Raw genomic sequence first — 18,897 nt, 5'->3', positions numbered from 1 at the left:
TAGGAACAGTATGCTGGTTTTGGGGCTGTCCTGATCTCGCTCCCAATAAAGTGAATACTGCAAATTCTTGTTGCAGTGTTGGTTCCCAAGGTGAATCATCAGCACTTGAAGTCAAGAACTGAATATCGATATGAATACATTTAAAAATAAATGTGTTATTATTTATTGTTGCTAATATTACAGATAACTTAATATATTTGTAAAAAACTCAGTAATTTTATTATGTACTATGTTTTTACTTTTAAATATAATAGCATATACAATATTGATATTTAAATTATAAACTTGTTATTGTTAACTTAATGATTATTTATAAACATAATATAATATGTACGTCATATTTTTTTACATTGGTATATAATAATACTATTATTACAAGCAGTGTAGGCCTACTTACTTTTTTCTGCGTACTCCTTGGATCCACAATTAACGTCATTCCGCATCAGTTTTCTGTTTTGGGAATGAATAAAAACAATATCAGTTGGTGTTTTCCTATAAGCATTACTGCACCCAAGAACACAGCAATTTGCGTCTTTTCGCTTTTTAAAGTCATCCATATTTCTAATCGTTTAACCTTAGCCTGAGGCGTTCAGTACATTCATATGCTTCAAACACAACTCTGTCTTTGCTGTCCTGCAGTTAGTAACAACAATCGCTACCAGAGGAGCTTGCACAGTGTCTATACAATTTCATAGGCTTGATAGGCTGCATGATAGCCTACACGTAATTTAACAGTATTAGAGAGACCTGGTAATGAAGTTTCTATACTGTACAATTAGTATTTATGTGGGTATACTGGTTGGTTTAGCTAAGAAGTGTAACTTCATAACACTGTAAGTATTCGGTGAACAGATTCATTTCTTGTCTGCATTGTGATAACTAAAGTTAGCAGCCATTGAACTTTCAATATCCTACCAGACCACACATGGGACTGGTGTTTGATTTGCGTTACTGTACATTATTTCATGATCAAATGAAAATGAGAGGTGGAATAACTTTACAAATACGAGGGGGATCCAGGAAATAACGACCGTTCGCGCATACCTGCCGCGCAGCTGACTCCCCTTCCTTGTTTGAAGGTCAACTGGCTTCCTTAACATGTGTTCTCATAATGTTGTGAGTACTGGTTGCAACAAGTCGCCATTGTGCATTTTGTGTTACTTCAAATTGAACGACGTGATTGATAATCCCGCTGACTGTGAGGTGAGGAGTGTGATTCGATTTTTGAATGCCCGACATTTGAAACCTGCAGAAATTTACCGGCAATTGAAAGAAGTGTATGGTGATACTGTAATGAATGAAAGAAATGTGAGAAAATGGTGCGAAATGTTCAACAATGAGCGAACAAATGTCCATGATGAAACTCGACCCGGACGCCCATCACTCATCACAGAAGACCTGAAGACTAAAGTGGACGACAGAATCTTGCAAGACAGGCGCACATCACTCGACGAATTGCATATTGCCTTTCCTGACATTTCTCGTTCTTTGCTTGGTGAAATTGTGTCGCAACATCTTGGCTACCACAATGGGTTCCACGGCAACTGAGTGACCAACACAAAACTCAGAGAATGGCCTCAGCATTGACATTCTTGATGCGGTATCACACAGATGGAGACGCCTTTCTTGATCAAATTGTGACTGGTGATGAGACCTGGTGTCTCACAACACCCCAGAGACCAAGCGCCAATCACGTCAGTGGCATCATCCCTCATTATCCAAGAAACAGAGAAAATTCAAACAGACTTTCTCAACACAAAAAGTCATGGCTACTGTCTTTTGGGATCGCAAAGGTGTTCTTTTGCTGGATTTCATGCCAAAAGGCACTACGATCAATGAAAATCGTTATTGTGAGACTTTACGAAAACTACGGCGAGCCATCCAAAACAAGAGGCGAGGAATGCTTTCGAGAGGAGTTGTGCTTCTTCACATCAACGCCCGCCCGCACACTGCTGCTTCAACTCGAGAATTGCTGGATCGATTCGGTTGGGAAATCTTTGATCATCCGCCCTGTAGTCTAGACCTTGCTCCTAGCGATTTTCACCTTTTCACTAAGCTGAAAGACTTTCTGGGTGGTACGCGTTTTGGAAGTGATGAAGAGTTGAAGAAGACAGTGAACATCTGGCTTAATGAACTGGCGGCAGAGGAGTATAACACGGGAATTCTAAAGCTAGTGAACAGATACGACAAATGTTTAAATGTAGGTGGTGATTATGTAGAGAAGTAAAGGAAGCTTCAGTTATGTAACAGACTTTGTTTTTTCAAACAAATATATTTTTTTTAATTGTTACAACAAAACAGTCGTTATTTCCTGGATCCCCCTCGTATATGCATGCGGCACATATTAAGTATACATTATGCCGTAAGGCTTTTGTTATGTCTTGGGGTATATATACTATCAACTCCATGTCCACAAAAAACAGCTGATTCTGAAGAAATGGTGTAACGACTGATTTCCGTAGCCCTCTCCCTATAGTATGCGCATTTGACACCTCGTAAAGAACTTAGCTGCCTCATCAAAAAATCACTTATAAATTCAACAATTTTCACTTCCGAAATCACCAGAACTACGTTTGCACTAGTTTTTTGATCTAAATTGGCGCAGAGATAGTTCCCTTCATACTCCACTTATATAGCCTACCTTTCATCAGGGTGCGAATTGCCGGGAGGATGGAGAGATTGGGGGATTCCCCCCTGTTGGAAAGTTACCGCCCTCTCATAAATTCATATTAACATCCCTGCCAGAGATAACTTCTATTCCCCTTACAAAATACAGTATAATTATTATTACTTTATTATTCTTACTTCCAATGTTTACATTTCTTTACAGTAAAGTCAACAACAATAATAATAATAATAATAATATGTATGATATTCTCTATCTAGGATTCTATCCCATCGTCATCAGAAATCTTAGTTTGCACCATACCTTGCATATATACAAAACTGTGACAGATTAGGTTGGTTAGTTTAAGCCTTTGTTATGCCTTGCATACTCGATCAACTCCATCTCCACAAAAAAACCCCAGGCTTTTCTATAGCACTTGACACAGAAACTTTCAACTTGTATTTTTCTAAGCGGAAATTTGTGACTGGTTAGGTTTGGTTAATTTACTTTTAGACTTTCTGTATGCCTTCACATATTGGAATCTGTGACTGGTTAGGTTAGTATAGGCCTTTGGTACGCCTTGCATATACTAAGTGAAATAAAATGTGCATGTTGCGTTCATTTTTAAGTGTTCTATCTTTTATTTCACGTGTTAATCGTTTTTAGATTGCCTACATCGATCAATTCTTTCCCATTTTTATCTATTTTCCAATACGTATGTTTTCAAGTCAACTGACATCCTATATGATTTCTTCACATTTCAAACTATTTTCCATTTGACAGTTATAAACGGTATATACAAAGGGTGCCAAAAAATTTATACACACTTCAAGCAAAGAAAAAACTGTGTTAACATAACAAAGCTGAATTCACACAAACGGAAAATGATGAGCACTAATCATCTTAGACTTTTACAGTTACAGCAGTTGCTCAAAATGTCCACCATGGGCGTCGACACACTTCTGAATATGTTGAACTACTGTTCAAGTAGTATCCTCAGCTATTGCAGCACATGCCATTTCAATTTCTTCCTGAAGTGCTGCCAGTGTAGCTGGTTTTCTACAGTATACAGTATTCTTAAGAGTCCCCCATAAGTAAAAGTCCAACAGAGTTAGATCCAGAGGAACGCGGTGGAAACTCAGTCGGACCTCTTCGTCCTATCCAGTGCCCTGGAAGATTGTCATCAAGGTAAGCACGTACATCTCGGTGGTAATGTGGTGGTGCACTGTCTGTTGGAAGTAAAATTCCTCATTTTCATAGAGTGTATGAATGGCGGGTAAGACATGTGTGTTACATGTTCAGGTACACTTGGCCAGTTACTGTTCCATCAGAAAAGAGTGGTCCAATTAGACCCCTAGATGACAACCCACGCCAAACATTAATTCCAGGTAAATTAATAGCCTTTTCCTCAAAAACATGTGGATTGTTTGCACACCAGTAGACACAGTTATGCTGGTGAACAATTCCGTTCAACTTAAATTGTGCCTCATCGGACCAAACAACTTTCCCTACGAAGACCTCATCCTCTTGCACCATGTTCCGAAACCACTCATAGTAATGCATTCTCTGATCAGGGTCATCTCCATTTAATGCATGCAAAAGTCTTGGTTGAAAACTTTCAACTTTGCTGTTTTAATAATACAACGTATGCTGGTTCTGCTAATCCGTCTCACATGCACATTGGTTTGTAGATTTCTGCAGTGAGTGCTCAGAACATTCAAAACCATAACCGAGGACGCAGGGCTTATTGATGTGCGAGGTCTCCCAGATCTGCCCTTGTAAACATCGCATACGGTACCATGAGTCTCAAATTTTTCACGAATGCATGCAGTTGTTAATCACATTGGTGGTTCTGTTCTGTACTCACGTTTCCATTGCCGTTGAACTTCAACAACATTCTCCGTTCTCCAGTACCACTTCAAAATTGCTTTCCATTGTTCAAACGATAATCTTTGCTCCATTTTGTTGTTGTTGATTGATCTGTCGTACAGCAACGTTAGCGTAACGTATGAGTCTCATCTGTTTACAGGTTATCATACTACACATTACTGTTGTTTTTTGGTCAAACTTTGAAATATATTAAATAGATATCTCTTGTCAGAGTGTGTATACATTTTTTCGACACCCTCTGTATTTATCTTATCTTAGACTCATATGGTCAGCTTTCCAACTAATCAATTAAGATGAAACACAGTAATTAGTAATTACATTGTAAATCCTTGTACCAATATATGCTGCATAGAGCTACTCAATAAAGAAGTAAACGAAAATCACTTACTTACTTATTGGCTTTTAAGGAACCCGGAGGTTCATTCCCGCCCTCACATAAGCCCGCCATTGGTCCCTATCCTGAGCAAGATTAATCCAGTCTCTATCATCATATCCCACCTCCCTCAAATCCATTCCTAAGAACCTTATTCTCAAAACCCTCAATCTCTGTTCCTTTCTCAAAGTGAGAGTCCAAGTTTCACAGCCATACAGAACAACCAGTAATATAACTGTTTTATAAATTCCAACTTTCAGATTTTTTGACAGCAGACTAGATGACAACAGCTTCTCAACCGAATAATAACAGGCATTTCCCATATTTATTCTGCGTTTAATTTCCTCCTGAGTGTTATTTACATTTGTTACTGTTGCTCCAAGATATTTGAATTTTTCCACCTCTTTGAAGTATAAAGCTCCAACTTTTATAGTTCCATTTCGTACAATATTCTGATCACGAGACATAATCAAATACTTTGTCTTTTCGGGATTTACTTCCAACCCTATCTCTTTACTTGCTTCAAGTAGAATTTCCGCGTTTTCCCTAATCGTTTGTGGATTTTCTCCTAACATATTCACGTCATCTGCATAGACAAGAAGCTGATGTAACCCGTTCAATTCCAAACCCTCTCTGTTATCCTGAACTTTCCTAATGGCATATTCTAGAGCGAAGTTAAAAAGTAAAGGTGATAGTGCATCTCCCTGCTTTAGCCCGCAGTGAATTGGAAAAGCATCAAATAGAAACTGGCCTATACGGACTCTGCAACGAAAATCACTAAGAACAAAAACAATTTTTTGTCATACCATAAAAGCAGGTGACACCGATATAAACAGGCGGCTCTGATCATTTGTGGTATTAGGTAGGAAGCAACAATGAACATCAGTAACTTTAATTAACAGTAAGTACTGGTGGCACGTATTCAGTACTAGAATAAATTTAGAGCACAACAATGGTGTAAGAAAATTATAATAATTATTCACACATTTGCGGGTAGCAGTAGAGTAAACTTGTCATAAGAAGGATGATAAAGTTGTGTGTGAAAACTTCTATTATATGATTTCACAGTTTTAAATTTCGAGGTAAGTTATTGCATAATTACACCCACTTACATTACGCAATTATTAATAATGACAATTCTTAAAATTTGTTTGGTTTTAAGGTTCAGCCTATCTGATACAAAAAAAAAAATGTTACATTGCAGGACGACTCCGATCAGCATGAGAAAGTACAAAAAGAAAATTGGGCTGCATGGTAGATGCCAGTATAACCCTGCGTGTCTAACTAATTCGGTAAATGCTATAAAATTGGGGACATTAATTATACAAACAGCATCGGAATAGTATAGTGTGCCTTATACCATTCTACATGATAAAGTAAGCAATAAATACAAGTTGAAACTGAGAGGTCAGTTGCTTTAAGTAGAGAGGAAAAAAAAACCGTGGTTGAAGGGTTAGTGATATATGCGAAATAGGGTTTTCTACTGAGAGATTAGGATACTCAGAATGTGGTATGGACCACAACAGATAAAGAACAACAAGAGAAAAGTCATGATTCTGATCTTTATAGTGATGATGAAGCAGCAAGAAAAGAAAACAGGGAGAATGAAGGAGAAAGGGAGGAAAGAAAAATTATTCATATCAGAAGGAGAATTTTGTAGTAAGATTTTCAATAAAGGAAAAGAATAGATATTATCTCATTGGCAGAATAGATATAGAAGTTGTTAGGGATTTGTATGAAATCAGTTTTCTAAGGAAAAAGGAAACTAAGGATTTGCACGTACACTTCACTTTCCTACAGATAGAAGAGGAAAATATTCATTCAAGAACATAGATAACATTATCAACGAGATTGAGTAGCATAACTTAGTTTATAGAGAGAATGTGTTGCTAAGTCAAATACAGTTATTTTTTGTAATTCTATTTACGAAGCCTAATAATGTCTTGAGTTTCGTAATGGTGCTGAATGATGCTAGGTGAAATAAAGTTATTATATTTTTAATTTTATTGACTGTGTCTAATCATGTACTATTAAATTTCGTAATTGTGTTGAAGCATTTGCAATACACTATATGAACAGGCCTAGGCTTTTTTAATATGTAATTCGTATTTTCAAATAATTTTGTACTTGACTTGTCAAATTTCGTTTTCAAAAACTTAAAAATGTGATCGCATTTATTCTCAGTCGAGTTTAAAACAACTTCCATTAGAAAATAAATGAGTGTTCAGAACTACCCTCAATATGCGGCTGATACCGATCAGACTATTGCATGAAACCATCATTATTGAAACCAGATGACGACGGTATTTACATTAACTTCATTATCATGCATTAAGGATCTTATATTTTATTTGTCATCATATTAAAATATTTAAGTGTTTACAAATATTATTGGTGTCACCTGCTTTTATGGTACTTCTAGAGTGGAAAATAGCTGATTCTTATGGAAATCCATACACTGATTTCGAAAATGATCTTCCCTATCTGCTTCGTTCAAAAGATATTCAAGAAAATTTAAATAAAAATGAAATTTCGGAATTTTTAATTATCAATTTAAGTGTCAATTAAAATTCTGGTATTTTTAAGGATAATGAAAGGTACATGTTAGTCAAAATAGCAGTAATATGAATTTACATTAACCTGCTTAAAATATTCATCATCATCAAGGGTGCTACAGCTTATTACAGACCTTGACCACCCCTATAATGCGCTTCCATTCATCCCTGTCTTCTGCCTTCCTTTTCCAGCCTTGTACTCCCAGTATCTTCAGGTCCTGTTCAACACTATCCAGCCATTTGATATTAGGTCATCCTAGTTTCCTTTTGCCTGCTATTTTAGTTAAGGTGATTTTCCAACATGGATCCAACTTCTTCTCTCTATATAGGTGTCCCAGCCACCTAATCGTCGATGTTTTAATTATTTTAATTAGCCTATATCAGTTTCATCATATGCTTCATACAGCTTAAAATATTAGCAATAGAAATAATATAACACATATCTTCATAGGTCCTAAAAGTGCTTGCTGCTTGGTGATTTTCTCTTGTAAACAGAATTACTGTCCCTCTTTGGAAACCAGCAATAATCCCCCAACATTGCAGGATCCCAATGACCTTGATAACGTTTTTGCATTGTGGCTTTGTCTTGATGAAAATGCTCTGTCTGTTCTTTACTAACAGCATCCGAATTTTCAGGGGAAAAAAAAGTTCAAGTGTGAATGGAGGAAATGCATTTTCAGTGACATCCTACAACCCATTTCTTTATAACATTGTATTAATGTGTCCACTAAAGGTTCATATTGATCATCATTCCTATTGTCAAGAAACCCTTCCACCACTGAACTTCCTTAAAAGCACATCAGACTGCCAGCTCCACATTCATTAACCTCTTTATAAAACTTTATCTTTTGAAGCTTCCTTATCTTTGGGCCAACGAAAATATTCTCATTTAACTTTGCATATGTTAAACTGGAAAATAGGCTTCATTCTTGCAGGTAACAAAATCCACTGCTTTTTCTATTCAATCCTTTGAAAAACTGTTTCATTAATCCAAATTTTAAGTGCAGAGGGGGCAGGAGAATATTTGTGTGATTCAGAAATGGATTATGCTTCAGTTTGCATTCACCAGGAATGAATTCCTGTCTAGTTTCCCAGAGTTTAATGCTATAATCTTTTCTCTATCATGACTGTCCCTCAAACACATGAAACAATAGTATTTTGTGAACCCTCCCTGCATTCCACAAAAAGTCCAATCACTTTAAGGCTGCCACATATTTGCCATGAATATAGCTCGTAATTAATTAAACTAAGGTCGTGGACAATGTTTTGAACTACTTTTATCTCATGTTTTGAACTACTTTTATCTTCATCACCAATTTTGCAACCAAAGTACTGAAAGTAAGTTTTTTTTAATAATCTTATATCGCGAAAAAGCGTCATTCAGTGCCAATACCGAAATCCTCTTCACGGAAACATAGGTTTGCAAAATTCTTCAGGTTGTGCAATGGCTCCATCGGAAAAGTAAATTATATGTTTAATGTTTACTATTTTCTTTCTCACAGATTTTATTAATTCAGTTTTAAAAAGTTGGACAGCATTTATGTCATGCTTTAGATTCTCTGATATTGCTACAAAACTCTTGTGTTCTGTAACATTACTTTCTTTGTAATATATAACAAAAGGATGGACCGTGGCTTGCCTGTTACTCCATTGAACTCCCTGAACAGAATCTTGTATCACAAAAGCATAATTTTCAGAGGAGTCACCAATTACAATGCATTCTCTTGACTCCAATTGCTCTTTTTGCTCTTTCTGAAATGAAGATTGCCGTTGAGCTACAAATATATGAGGCAACAAGCATAACAATTTAGTAGATAATTTATCTAAGAAGTCCTCAATGGATGACTGCAATATTTCTAAGTTTGTACAGTCGACTGTTACCCATTGTTTGTAAGTCATCTGTTTTATATCCGCATCAAACATTTCTTTAAGATATTTAATCAGATTATTAGTATTGACTTCTATTTGCGTCACTTATTTATTTCATTGAGTAGATCTATTCTGTAAAAGCCCAGCAAAGTGAAATTTAAACTGGATGAGATATTCTCCTTCAACAACATATAAATGACTGGAATTTCTTAGTTCCGATTCTTCATTCCCTTTGATCTTCCAACAGGAGGGCCATAAATACTTCAAGGTCTTTATCTCTCCCTTTTGTGGCTGGCCACGAGCAGTTTGGCGATTGCACAATAAGCCTTACTTCAAAACGCAGAGTGGAGCATCTCAGATAAACATTTAATATACTTCTGAAAGAAATTCCCATTTAAAACTTTATTGGCCATTATAATAAATAACAAGGAAAATGCTAGTATTTTTTTTTCTTGAGATTTTGAACATATTGTTTTAAGTATCTATTTTCAACATGAATATTAAAAACATCTAAAATTTGTTTTCTTTTAATTTCGATTGCATTTGATATTATATAAGGTAAAAAGCTACTTTTTCAGCTTTAGAATGAGCTATAACTTAAACCTGTACGACATAGGTACAGATTAAGAGAAATAAGTGTTTATAAAACACCTTAACTGGCCAATTTCTATAAAGTTTACTGCGAATAGACTTGTAAGAAATAATGTTAGATTAAAATTGATAATATATGGCTACTTGCTTTGATGTACGAAATGTATATATATAAAAAAAAAGTTTGAACCTTTTATAAAAATGTAGTGTTTTTTTTAAGTGTTTTGATATCACATAGAATGGCTTATATTGTTTCAATTAGCCTATAAGGTCTCAGTTTTTATTTATATTCGGTTCCCAACTAAGGTACAACATAACATATGCTGCAAATAACAAGGCTTTACTCATATTTTGTAGACTGAATACTGAAAAATTTTTATATGCAGTCTAAAACATAATTCTTACACTTTATAATCTCTATACAACCTATTGTGTGTATCATGTACGAGGCAAGTACAACTTTATTACTGGATGTTCCTTGCCTAGGATAGGAGCACCAGAACGGAAGAACTAAATTGTTTTTTATTGAAAAGTAATGTTATCTTAAAATATAAATATACCAAATAAATTTTATATTATGTCTTATTTAACAACAGTCGGAACTGCAGAGGTTATATCAGTGTCGCAAGTATGCCAGAATTTTGTCTCGCAGTTCTTTTACATGCCACTAAATCTAGTGACATGAGCCTGTCGCATTTAAGCACACTTAAATGCCATCGACCTGGGCTGGGATTGAATCTGCAACCTCGAGCACAGAAGGCCAGGACTATATCAATTATGCTACCCAGGGCGACTAAATATACCAATGAACATGTTATTTCTTCTTTTAAAGTTGATGTGAGTGAAACTTTCGCTTGAAGATTTGGTTTGATGCTGCTGTTCTTTTAAACAAGATAGTAGTGTCTTAGTCAGTGATTTTATTTCTGTGCTGAACATGTACTGTATATAAGTAACAGACGTCAGTGTTGTAATCATTCAGACAATGTTTGTTATGTCTGTGGAAAGTTCACTCCAAAATTTCAAAATTTGATAATAATTATTAAATTTGAAGTGTAATATTTTGCATCAAGACCACTAATGACCATCGATGAATTTTGGAATATAGAAGCAAGTAATTAAATGTAATTAAAATATGTCATTGAACAATGAAATATCATATATATATATATATATATATATATATATATATATGTCTAAGATTTTTAAATTTTAGAATTGTGGTCACACTTTATATTTGTTATATATAATGTAAGATTAAGACTATACTTTCTTACACTGCATTCCTTTGCATTTTCTGTCTGAATCTTCATCACATGCGAAATCAAATAGGCAATAGCACCTTATTCAGAAGAACATTGAAGGAATTTTGTTTCACACCATGTTTCAAGTATTTCTCTATACATGTACATTTTTATATACCTAATAACCATACGAAAGTTAATAATTTATTTATTTAATCTAGCAGAGCTAAGGCCAGTAGGCCTTCTCTTCCGCCCAGCCAGACTCTAATTCTGATTAAATACATTTGCTTACATAGTTATTACAATAATACCTAGATCATAAAACAACATGAAAGTAAATAATGAAAATTGGATAACTAATGTTAGTGTGACAATAATAAACACTGGTAAGAAATAGTTATAATAATAATGATAATAATAATAATAATAATAATAACAGTAATAATGGTAATAATAGTAATAATAATAATAATAATAATAATAATAATAATAATAATAATAATAATGAGATAATTTATATATTTATCTGTGATATATATAACCATTAAACACTGAGAAAGCTGAAACAGCTATTATTGTTGACAATAATTGTTAGAAAAATATCTCGTTAACCTATTCTTAAATTGATTTGATGTCTGACAGTCCCTGACATTACTCGGTAGGGAATTCCAAAGTCGAGGAACAGCCACAGTGAAAGAAGATGATCGGTGGGAGGGAATGGATAATATTGAGGAGTGTTGTGATCGTGTGTCTAGGTTATGATGGGTGGATAAATTTTGAAAACGAGACGCAAGATAGACAGGAGTGGAGAAATGTAATATGTGAAAGAGAAGGGAAAGACAGTAGATTTTCCTACGATCTTCTAGACGGAGCCAGGACAACATTTCGAGGGATGGTGTTATGTGATCAGCCCAGCGAATATTGCAGACGAAACGGACGCACATATTATGAACACGTTGTAGTCTCTGCACCGAAGTAACGCTTAGGTCAGTAAACAGAATATCACAGTAATCGAAGTGGGGCATCACGAGTGTTTGCACTAACATTTTTTTTCATGGAAAGGGGTAGAAAATTCTTCAATCGTCTAAACGAGTGGATTAATGAAAATACCTTTTTGCAGGTTTCTGCAACTTGAATGTTCCAATTTAAACTTTTATCCATATAAATACCTAGATTCTTTACTGATTCACTGAACGGAATTTCGGTGCCGTGTATTTTAATCGGGGACAAATTTGGTATGGTAATAGTGCTTAACAAACGTGAATGGCCCACAATGATTGACTGTGATTTTTCTGGATTTAGTTTAAGTCGGAATTTCCGTGTCCATGTCCAGATTGAGTCCAGGTCGTCATTAATTTTAGTTATTGCATCATTTATTTCGTCAGTGTGGAATTTTATGTATATTTGAAGGTCGTCTGCATGGAGATGGTGTCGGCAGTACTTTAGAGATTCTGATATGTCGTTGATATAAATTGCAAATAGTAAAGGGCCAAGAACTGATCCCTGTGGGATTCCTGACCTTACGGCCTGCCAAGGGGAAGAACGATTTCCAGCTATCACACTTTGTTGGCGGCCATTAAGGTAAGAGTCAAACCACAGGACAACGTGCTCTTCTAGGTGTAGGTGCTCTTCTGAGTTTACATATTAACAAGTCAATGTCTACAGAATCGAAGGCTTTGCTGAAGTCAAGTAAAGTCATTATTGTCAATTTACGTTCGTCCCGGGCCTCGCGTAGGTCTTCCGTGATCTTAAGTAATGCTGTACTTGTGTTATGTCCGGCTCTGAAACCTGATTGATAAGAGTCGAGAAGTTTGTATTTGTTTAAGTATTCTGTCAGTTGCTTGTGTACAATGCGCTCCAATGCTTTGGATAGGGCAGGTAGGATGCTGATAGGTCTGTAGTCGTTATAAGATGTCGGTGTTTTCGTCTTGGGAATTGGGTGGACAAAGGCGAGTTTCCATTGCTGTGGGTAAGTCGAAGTCATAATTGAGGCATTGAAAATGTGGGTCACAGTCGGTAGTATTACGCCTATGATTTTGTTTAATAACGAAATATTGACGTGGTCTGGTCCTTCTGCTTTAGTTGTGATTCGTTTCAGGGCTTTCTTTACGTCAGATTGCGTAATATACCAAAAGTGAAATTTTTCCCTTGAGGGGTTAGTCCGTAGGTTTAAGAGTTCATCGATTGTCTGTTGTTTGTCAATGGGGCTAAGGGTTGTAGTGTGAGTTTTCGTAAAGTGGTCATTGAGCCGTTCCAGTGAGATTGAGTTGCCGTCTACCTGGGTCTTTGTCTGTCTTAATCCCATTGTCTGCACATGTTTCCAAAGCGTGGAGGGGCTAGTTCCTGGTTCAATAAGGCTGTATGCATGTCGGATTTTAGCATTCCTAACAGTCTGGCTGGTTCTGTTTCTCAGTTGCTTGCACCTGTTAAAATTAGTTTCGTTTTTGTCTCGTCTATATTTTCGATATGCCGAATCTCGTTCAGCCATCATGTTGCGTATGTCAGCAGTCATCCACGGCGCAGGCAGTCTTCTCACACGTCTAGTTTTTAGAGGAGCATGTCGGTCATACAAGTCTATAATAAAGTTATTTAGCTGTTCTATCTTCTCGTCCACAGTTCGCAACTTCCATATTGCGTCCCAGGGTATACGTAATGCGTCTTCTATTAAAGCAGAATTGTCAATACGTTTTAGGTCTCTATAAGTAGCTATTTTGGTTGTCAATTTGGGACACTACAATGCGTATATTACATATATTATATCGTGGGAAGATATTCCAGATGCAGGCAGCTGTCCATGTGAGAGAACTTTGGCAGGATTATTGGTGATGATTACACACGCAGTATACATTGTCCTTTGTCTTTATAGATTGATAGAATATCTTAGTCTTAATTTGGGGCAGATGTGTATGGTATTACCAGATTTGAACGTGTATTATCTCATGCACATTGAACTTTCAGTGATGCTGCCACTCTTACACATGGCATGCATATGTTCTGTTTGATTTCTGTTCAAATGTATTCATAACTTATGTTCTTGTAATGCAGGGACGAAGTAAATTATATTTGAGTATCGAATCGTGATTTCATTTGTTTACTATGTGCACATTATGTATGTTTGTTACTGTTGATATAATGTTAACACTAAAAATGAGTCTTTTGTGGTAGTATCTTGCTTTTCACGATTAGAAACTTAAGGCTACATCTTTACACAATAATATGTAATTCCTTAGGTATGTAATAGTTTTACATTGCATTCAAGGAGGATTCACATGCAGCTGTATTAAATGTATTTTCGACATCTGACAAAAAAACAAATTGCAAATTTTCTGGCACTGACCTTGCAGTTATAATGGACGTTATCAAGACAGAATCTGAAGTCGACCCTTTGGCTGTACAATCGTATGATGATGCAGTTACAGAAGAGGCAGATTCATCACAGGATGTAAGTGTGAAGAAACCTTTTCTTCTAGTCCCTCACTTGTAAACTTCTTTTATCTATAGATGGTATCTAAATTGGTCTTTCTTTCACCATCCTTAACAACCTAAACAATGCCTTTGTTCACAGCACTGAATTAAAAGTTTTTAATATTCACAGCAGTGAATTAAAATTTTTTTCCATGACAACCAACACATTAGCAGCCATAAAATTCATACATTCATTCATTACTTCTTCACAGGCAACACATTACAAAGAAACAGCATCAATTTAAAATTGAATTTAGATACCAGCAATGGATAATATTGTATAGCACATGAGAGTAAACAGATTTTATGCACTCGTGGAAATTATCAGTTGTCAGCCTCGGCTTCACTTCAGACACCAAATTTCGACTTGTGGATAAAACCCAATGTTACTCTCTTATACTATAAATTATTATTATTATGATGATTATTATTATTATTATTGTTGTTGTTTTGTTTTGTTTTTAATGTCATTGTATAGTTAGTGTAAAGTGGTCCAATTCCCCATTAAATTTAGTAAGCCTATTTATTGTTCTTAATACAAGATTACTTCAAAAAAGATGTAAATAATTAACTTTGCAGGATTAACCCAATACTCTTATGCAGTGCATTTCAAAAGTCACACATATTTTCTGCTACAGCTAAATGGAAATGTTTTTCGAAAAATGCTCAGACACGTCAAACTAAGTTCAGTAGCATTCTTTACTTTTTTGTAACACTTACCTCTCTAAAAATAGGTATATTTCCACTAATCTAAAAAAAAAAAATTATTTGCAGCTATGTACTTGTAGGATTTTCATTGTTAAAACAAAATCAATGAACTTGTAAAAATTTCTGTGGTTAAGTACTCTTTGTCCCTTGTGGCAGCTCACGAATGGTGAGAAGATTTATAAATTTACTAAATTTAAAAGACAGTTTTTCAGAAAAAAAAAAAAACAAGCCATTCTTGATAACATTGTTGTGCGAGTTGTGATGTCACCGGAACATTTTTAAATGACACCCTATATTTTTCTGTATACTATCTGAAAGATGTTATTATTCTCCATGGTTACACAAGCTATGAGTTGTTTTATACAACAAATGTTGCTGTGGTAACAAAATAAATAGTTAAAATAAATCTGTTACAGAAGCAAATGTTCAATTAATTAAATGTTCAAAATGTTGCCCATTTACGATCTAGCAATGTGGGAGACGCAGAACAAATTCCTGTTTAACATTTTTAATGACTGCTGGTGGTATTTCTCTGCACTCCACTCGGTGGCTCATACGGTTAGTATTCAAATGTAATTATTATTGCTATTTAAAATCAGTTTCTTATTGCTTGTTAAAAACATTCTAAATTTCATTGTTATTATTTAAAAAAAATACCCCATTTACAATGATATCTTAAGTCCTAAATTATAATAATTATTGTTAAAATATGTCATAGAATCATGCTTTTTAAATATATATTTTTCATAATTAATACATTCTTTTTTTTTTCATAATATTATAATTTATTAATTTTGTATTGTCTGTGACCATTAACACTTACCGAAAACAAGTCACATAGTGCTTGTGATCGGCCACTTAATCCCAGGACTGTATAAAACTCAATTTTAATGTTATTAAGGATATAAAAGAAAAGAACTCCTGGGTATAGGGCTTCGAACTTGCTTCCTTCCGCATGACACGATGAAATTTTAGCCAACTGAGCTATTGAGAGAAAATGGATGATTTCTCTTCTGCAGAGTATGTTGATCTCCTATGAAGGTCCAAATTTCGATGTTAGTACACAATTTTTATCTATATTTATCTATTTTTACAACACATGTACATTATTTTTGCAGTTTTTGAAGTAAGTTCCAGTACTAGTTTCAACAACGAACCAAATAGATTGAATTGAAATAATTGAATTATATATTATCTTGCGTATCTGGGCTCCGAGCCTCTGATCATGCACAGTGTCTTTATGTGGGACTTAGAATATTCCATCATCTTATTCTTTTTTTGGGGAACTGTACATATTCGTGAAGAATATGAATAAAAAGTCAAGTAACCAGTACCACATAAAAGCTAAATCTGTCTTTTCAGGACAAACTATTAGCATCTGCAACTACTTTAAAAATTATAAAATGCAATAATTTTGTGTAAAAGTAAAAAAAATTAACGATTAGTTTTCATAAATACAGTAGCAGTTTCTAAAAACAATACAGTTGTAGTTAATAAAAAATAACAGATAGTAAATGTATAAGTTGTTTAATAGAAACTGGTATGAGTTAGGGACAATTCATTTTAACATTAAAAAGAACTCCTTAGAAAAAAATTAGTCATTTTATGAGACACATCTTCAAATTCGTGATTTTAATTGGAATCCTTTGTATTCATTTCAAGATTCAGAATCTAGCTGTAGATTATCTATATTCTTCATTGTATGAATATGTTAATACATGCATACCGAAAAGAAAGTGCATTACAAAATCATAATATCCTATTGAGTTTACTAGAGAAATCATACAGAATAAAGATTAAGAAAAAGATGTGCTAGAAAAAGGAAAATATCAAAGAAAAGTTCATCACAAAATTCTGTTATACAAATTAATGGCTTTTGGATATAAAGACTAATACAATTTTTCTCATCTTATTAGACAACAGGACGTATCTTTTTATAATGAGCAGTCTGAATATTTTGTACTCTATTCTATTATTCATTCATCACTAAACTATTTGACTAAACAAAAGAACTTTTTCTTAGCACATGTAGCATAATACGAAAAGAAAAGTAAGCAAGTTGTGTTTTAGATAGTTTGAAAGGTGTGTAGTAAATTTTGTGCAAAAATTTTGATAATTATAGGAGAAATAGTGATTTTTTCAAAAATATGTTACAATTTAAATTTACAAAAATGTTAATAATTAATATAATTTTGTACCAAATCAGATCACAGTTTGTACAAAGGCTATTTATATGTAGCTTGATATATGCACAAAATTTCTAAAATTTATCTCAAACGGTTAGTCCTGTACCTGCCAAGTCCATTCACTAAACATAAACTGTGAGTCATAACACTAACAATGTGGAATAGGCAGAAACTCTTAGGCGCAGCTATGCACACTTAATTTTTATCAGAAATCGTTAAACGACACTTGAGGCTATACAAGGTGGAAAAAAAAAAAAGACTTCTCCCTCGTCCTACATATTGTGTTTAGGTTAACGTTTTCCAGAGAGCTAAATAAAGTTACAGAATTTCATAAAAGTAAGGCCATTAAGTCAATAAAAACTTTTAGGTAAAGAATTTATTGACTTGGACACTCTCTTAAAGGTCTGAATAAAATTTCAACATTTTCAACAAGAAAAAAATACCATGAAAAAGAGGCAGATAATCACATTACAATCGTAGAAGTTGGTAGGTTGACTTTGTGGTCGCACTATGGGCAAAATGACAGATTTTCATTCACGTTTTCTTTTGTTTGTTATTTTTTACATCCCTGCACATAAGACAGTTGATCGATGGAACTGGTCAGCTCATTTAGAAAAGTTTCGTAAAGTGGATTTTTCAGGCCAACATATGTCTCCCGATTATTGTGTGTTGTAGAAAGCTCTTTTTTAAATCCATGTTGAAGTTTGCTTGTAAAATAGTACTCTGACATTCCTTTACTATAATGAACACCACTCTTTAAAATATTTGTCCAGTCTGTGAAGTCACTGTTACTGACAGATAATTATTTATACGGGGTATTTTCTGAACATCTTACGCATATGTACGAGGGGTGTTCCATATTGAATTACTTAATTTTTTTACACTCACCCAGTGCCTCTATGCCTCAGCAGATACATTCATTTTCTCAATATAGTTTCCATTAAGATGTACACACTTGCGCTACCGATGTGGCAACTTTTCTAGACTCTCTTGGAACTAAGTTTTCGGAGTTTGTCACACCCACGTCAGGGCAGCTGCTTTCAGTTCTGGAAGTTGGTGAAATGAAGTCCGCACAGAGGTTTCTTCAAAGCCCCAAATAGGTGGTAATCAGAAGAGGCCAAGTCAGCAGAATACAGTGAGTGTGGCAGCAGCTGAAACCCCATCTCAGCGATGGTAGTCGTGGTTGCCCGGCTTGTGTGGGGATGAGCGTTGTTATGTTCCAGAAGCACACCTTTCGCCCAATTTGCTGGCCATTTCTTTTGAATTGCATGGCGCAAGTTCTGAAGGATCGCCACATACGCCGTGCTGTTAATGGTGGTCCCTGGTTCGAGCCAGTCAATGATGATGATTCCATCATTGTCCCAAAAGACTGTTTGCCTACTGATGACGCTGTCCTGAACTTCTTCGGCGT

General features: G+C 34.9%; 1 protein-coding gene across 6 annotated transcripts in view; it reads left to right on the top strand.

The window, feature by feature from the left end:
• Window positions 1-18,897, top strand: part of LOC138701428 (zinc finger protein ZFP2-like) — a 202,605-nt gene that overhangs the window by 104,344 nt on the left and 79,364 nt on the right. For 5 of the 6 annotated variants that reach the window (XM_069828303.1, XM_069828301.1, XM_069828296.1 and 2 more), the window contains one exon: window positions 14,472-14,569. In XM_069828303.1, coding sequence (XP_069684404.1) covers window positions 14,477-14,569 — 93 coding nt within the window. In that variant the 5' untranslated portion in view covers window positions 14,472-14,476. Of the gene's footprint in view, window positions 1-11,884; window positions 12,114-14,471; window positions 14,570-18,897 lie in introns of those variants that run through there. The other variant, XM_069828298.1, reaches the window with a different exon arrangement.

The sequence above is a fragment of the Periplaneta americana genome, chromosome 6, assembly GCF_040183065.1.
Source record: "Periplaneta americana isolate PAMFEO1 chromosome 6, P.americana_PAMFEO1_priV1, whole genome shotgun sequence".
NCBI lineage: Eukaryota > Metazoa > Arthropoda > Insecta > Blattodea > Blattidae > Periplaneta > Periplaneta americana.
The sequence above is the reverse complement of the archived record's forward strand: the minus strand, read 5'-3'. Positions and strand labels throughout refer to the sequence as shown.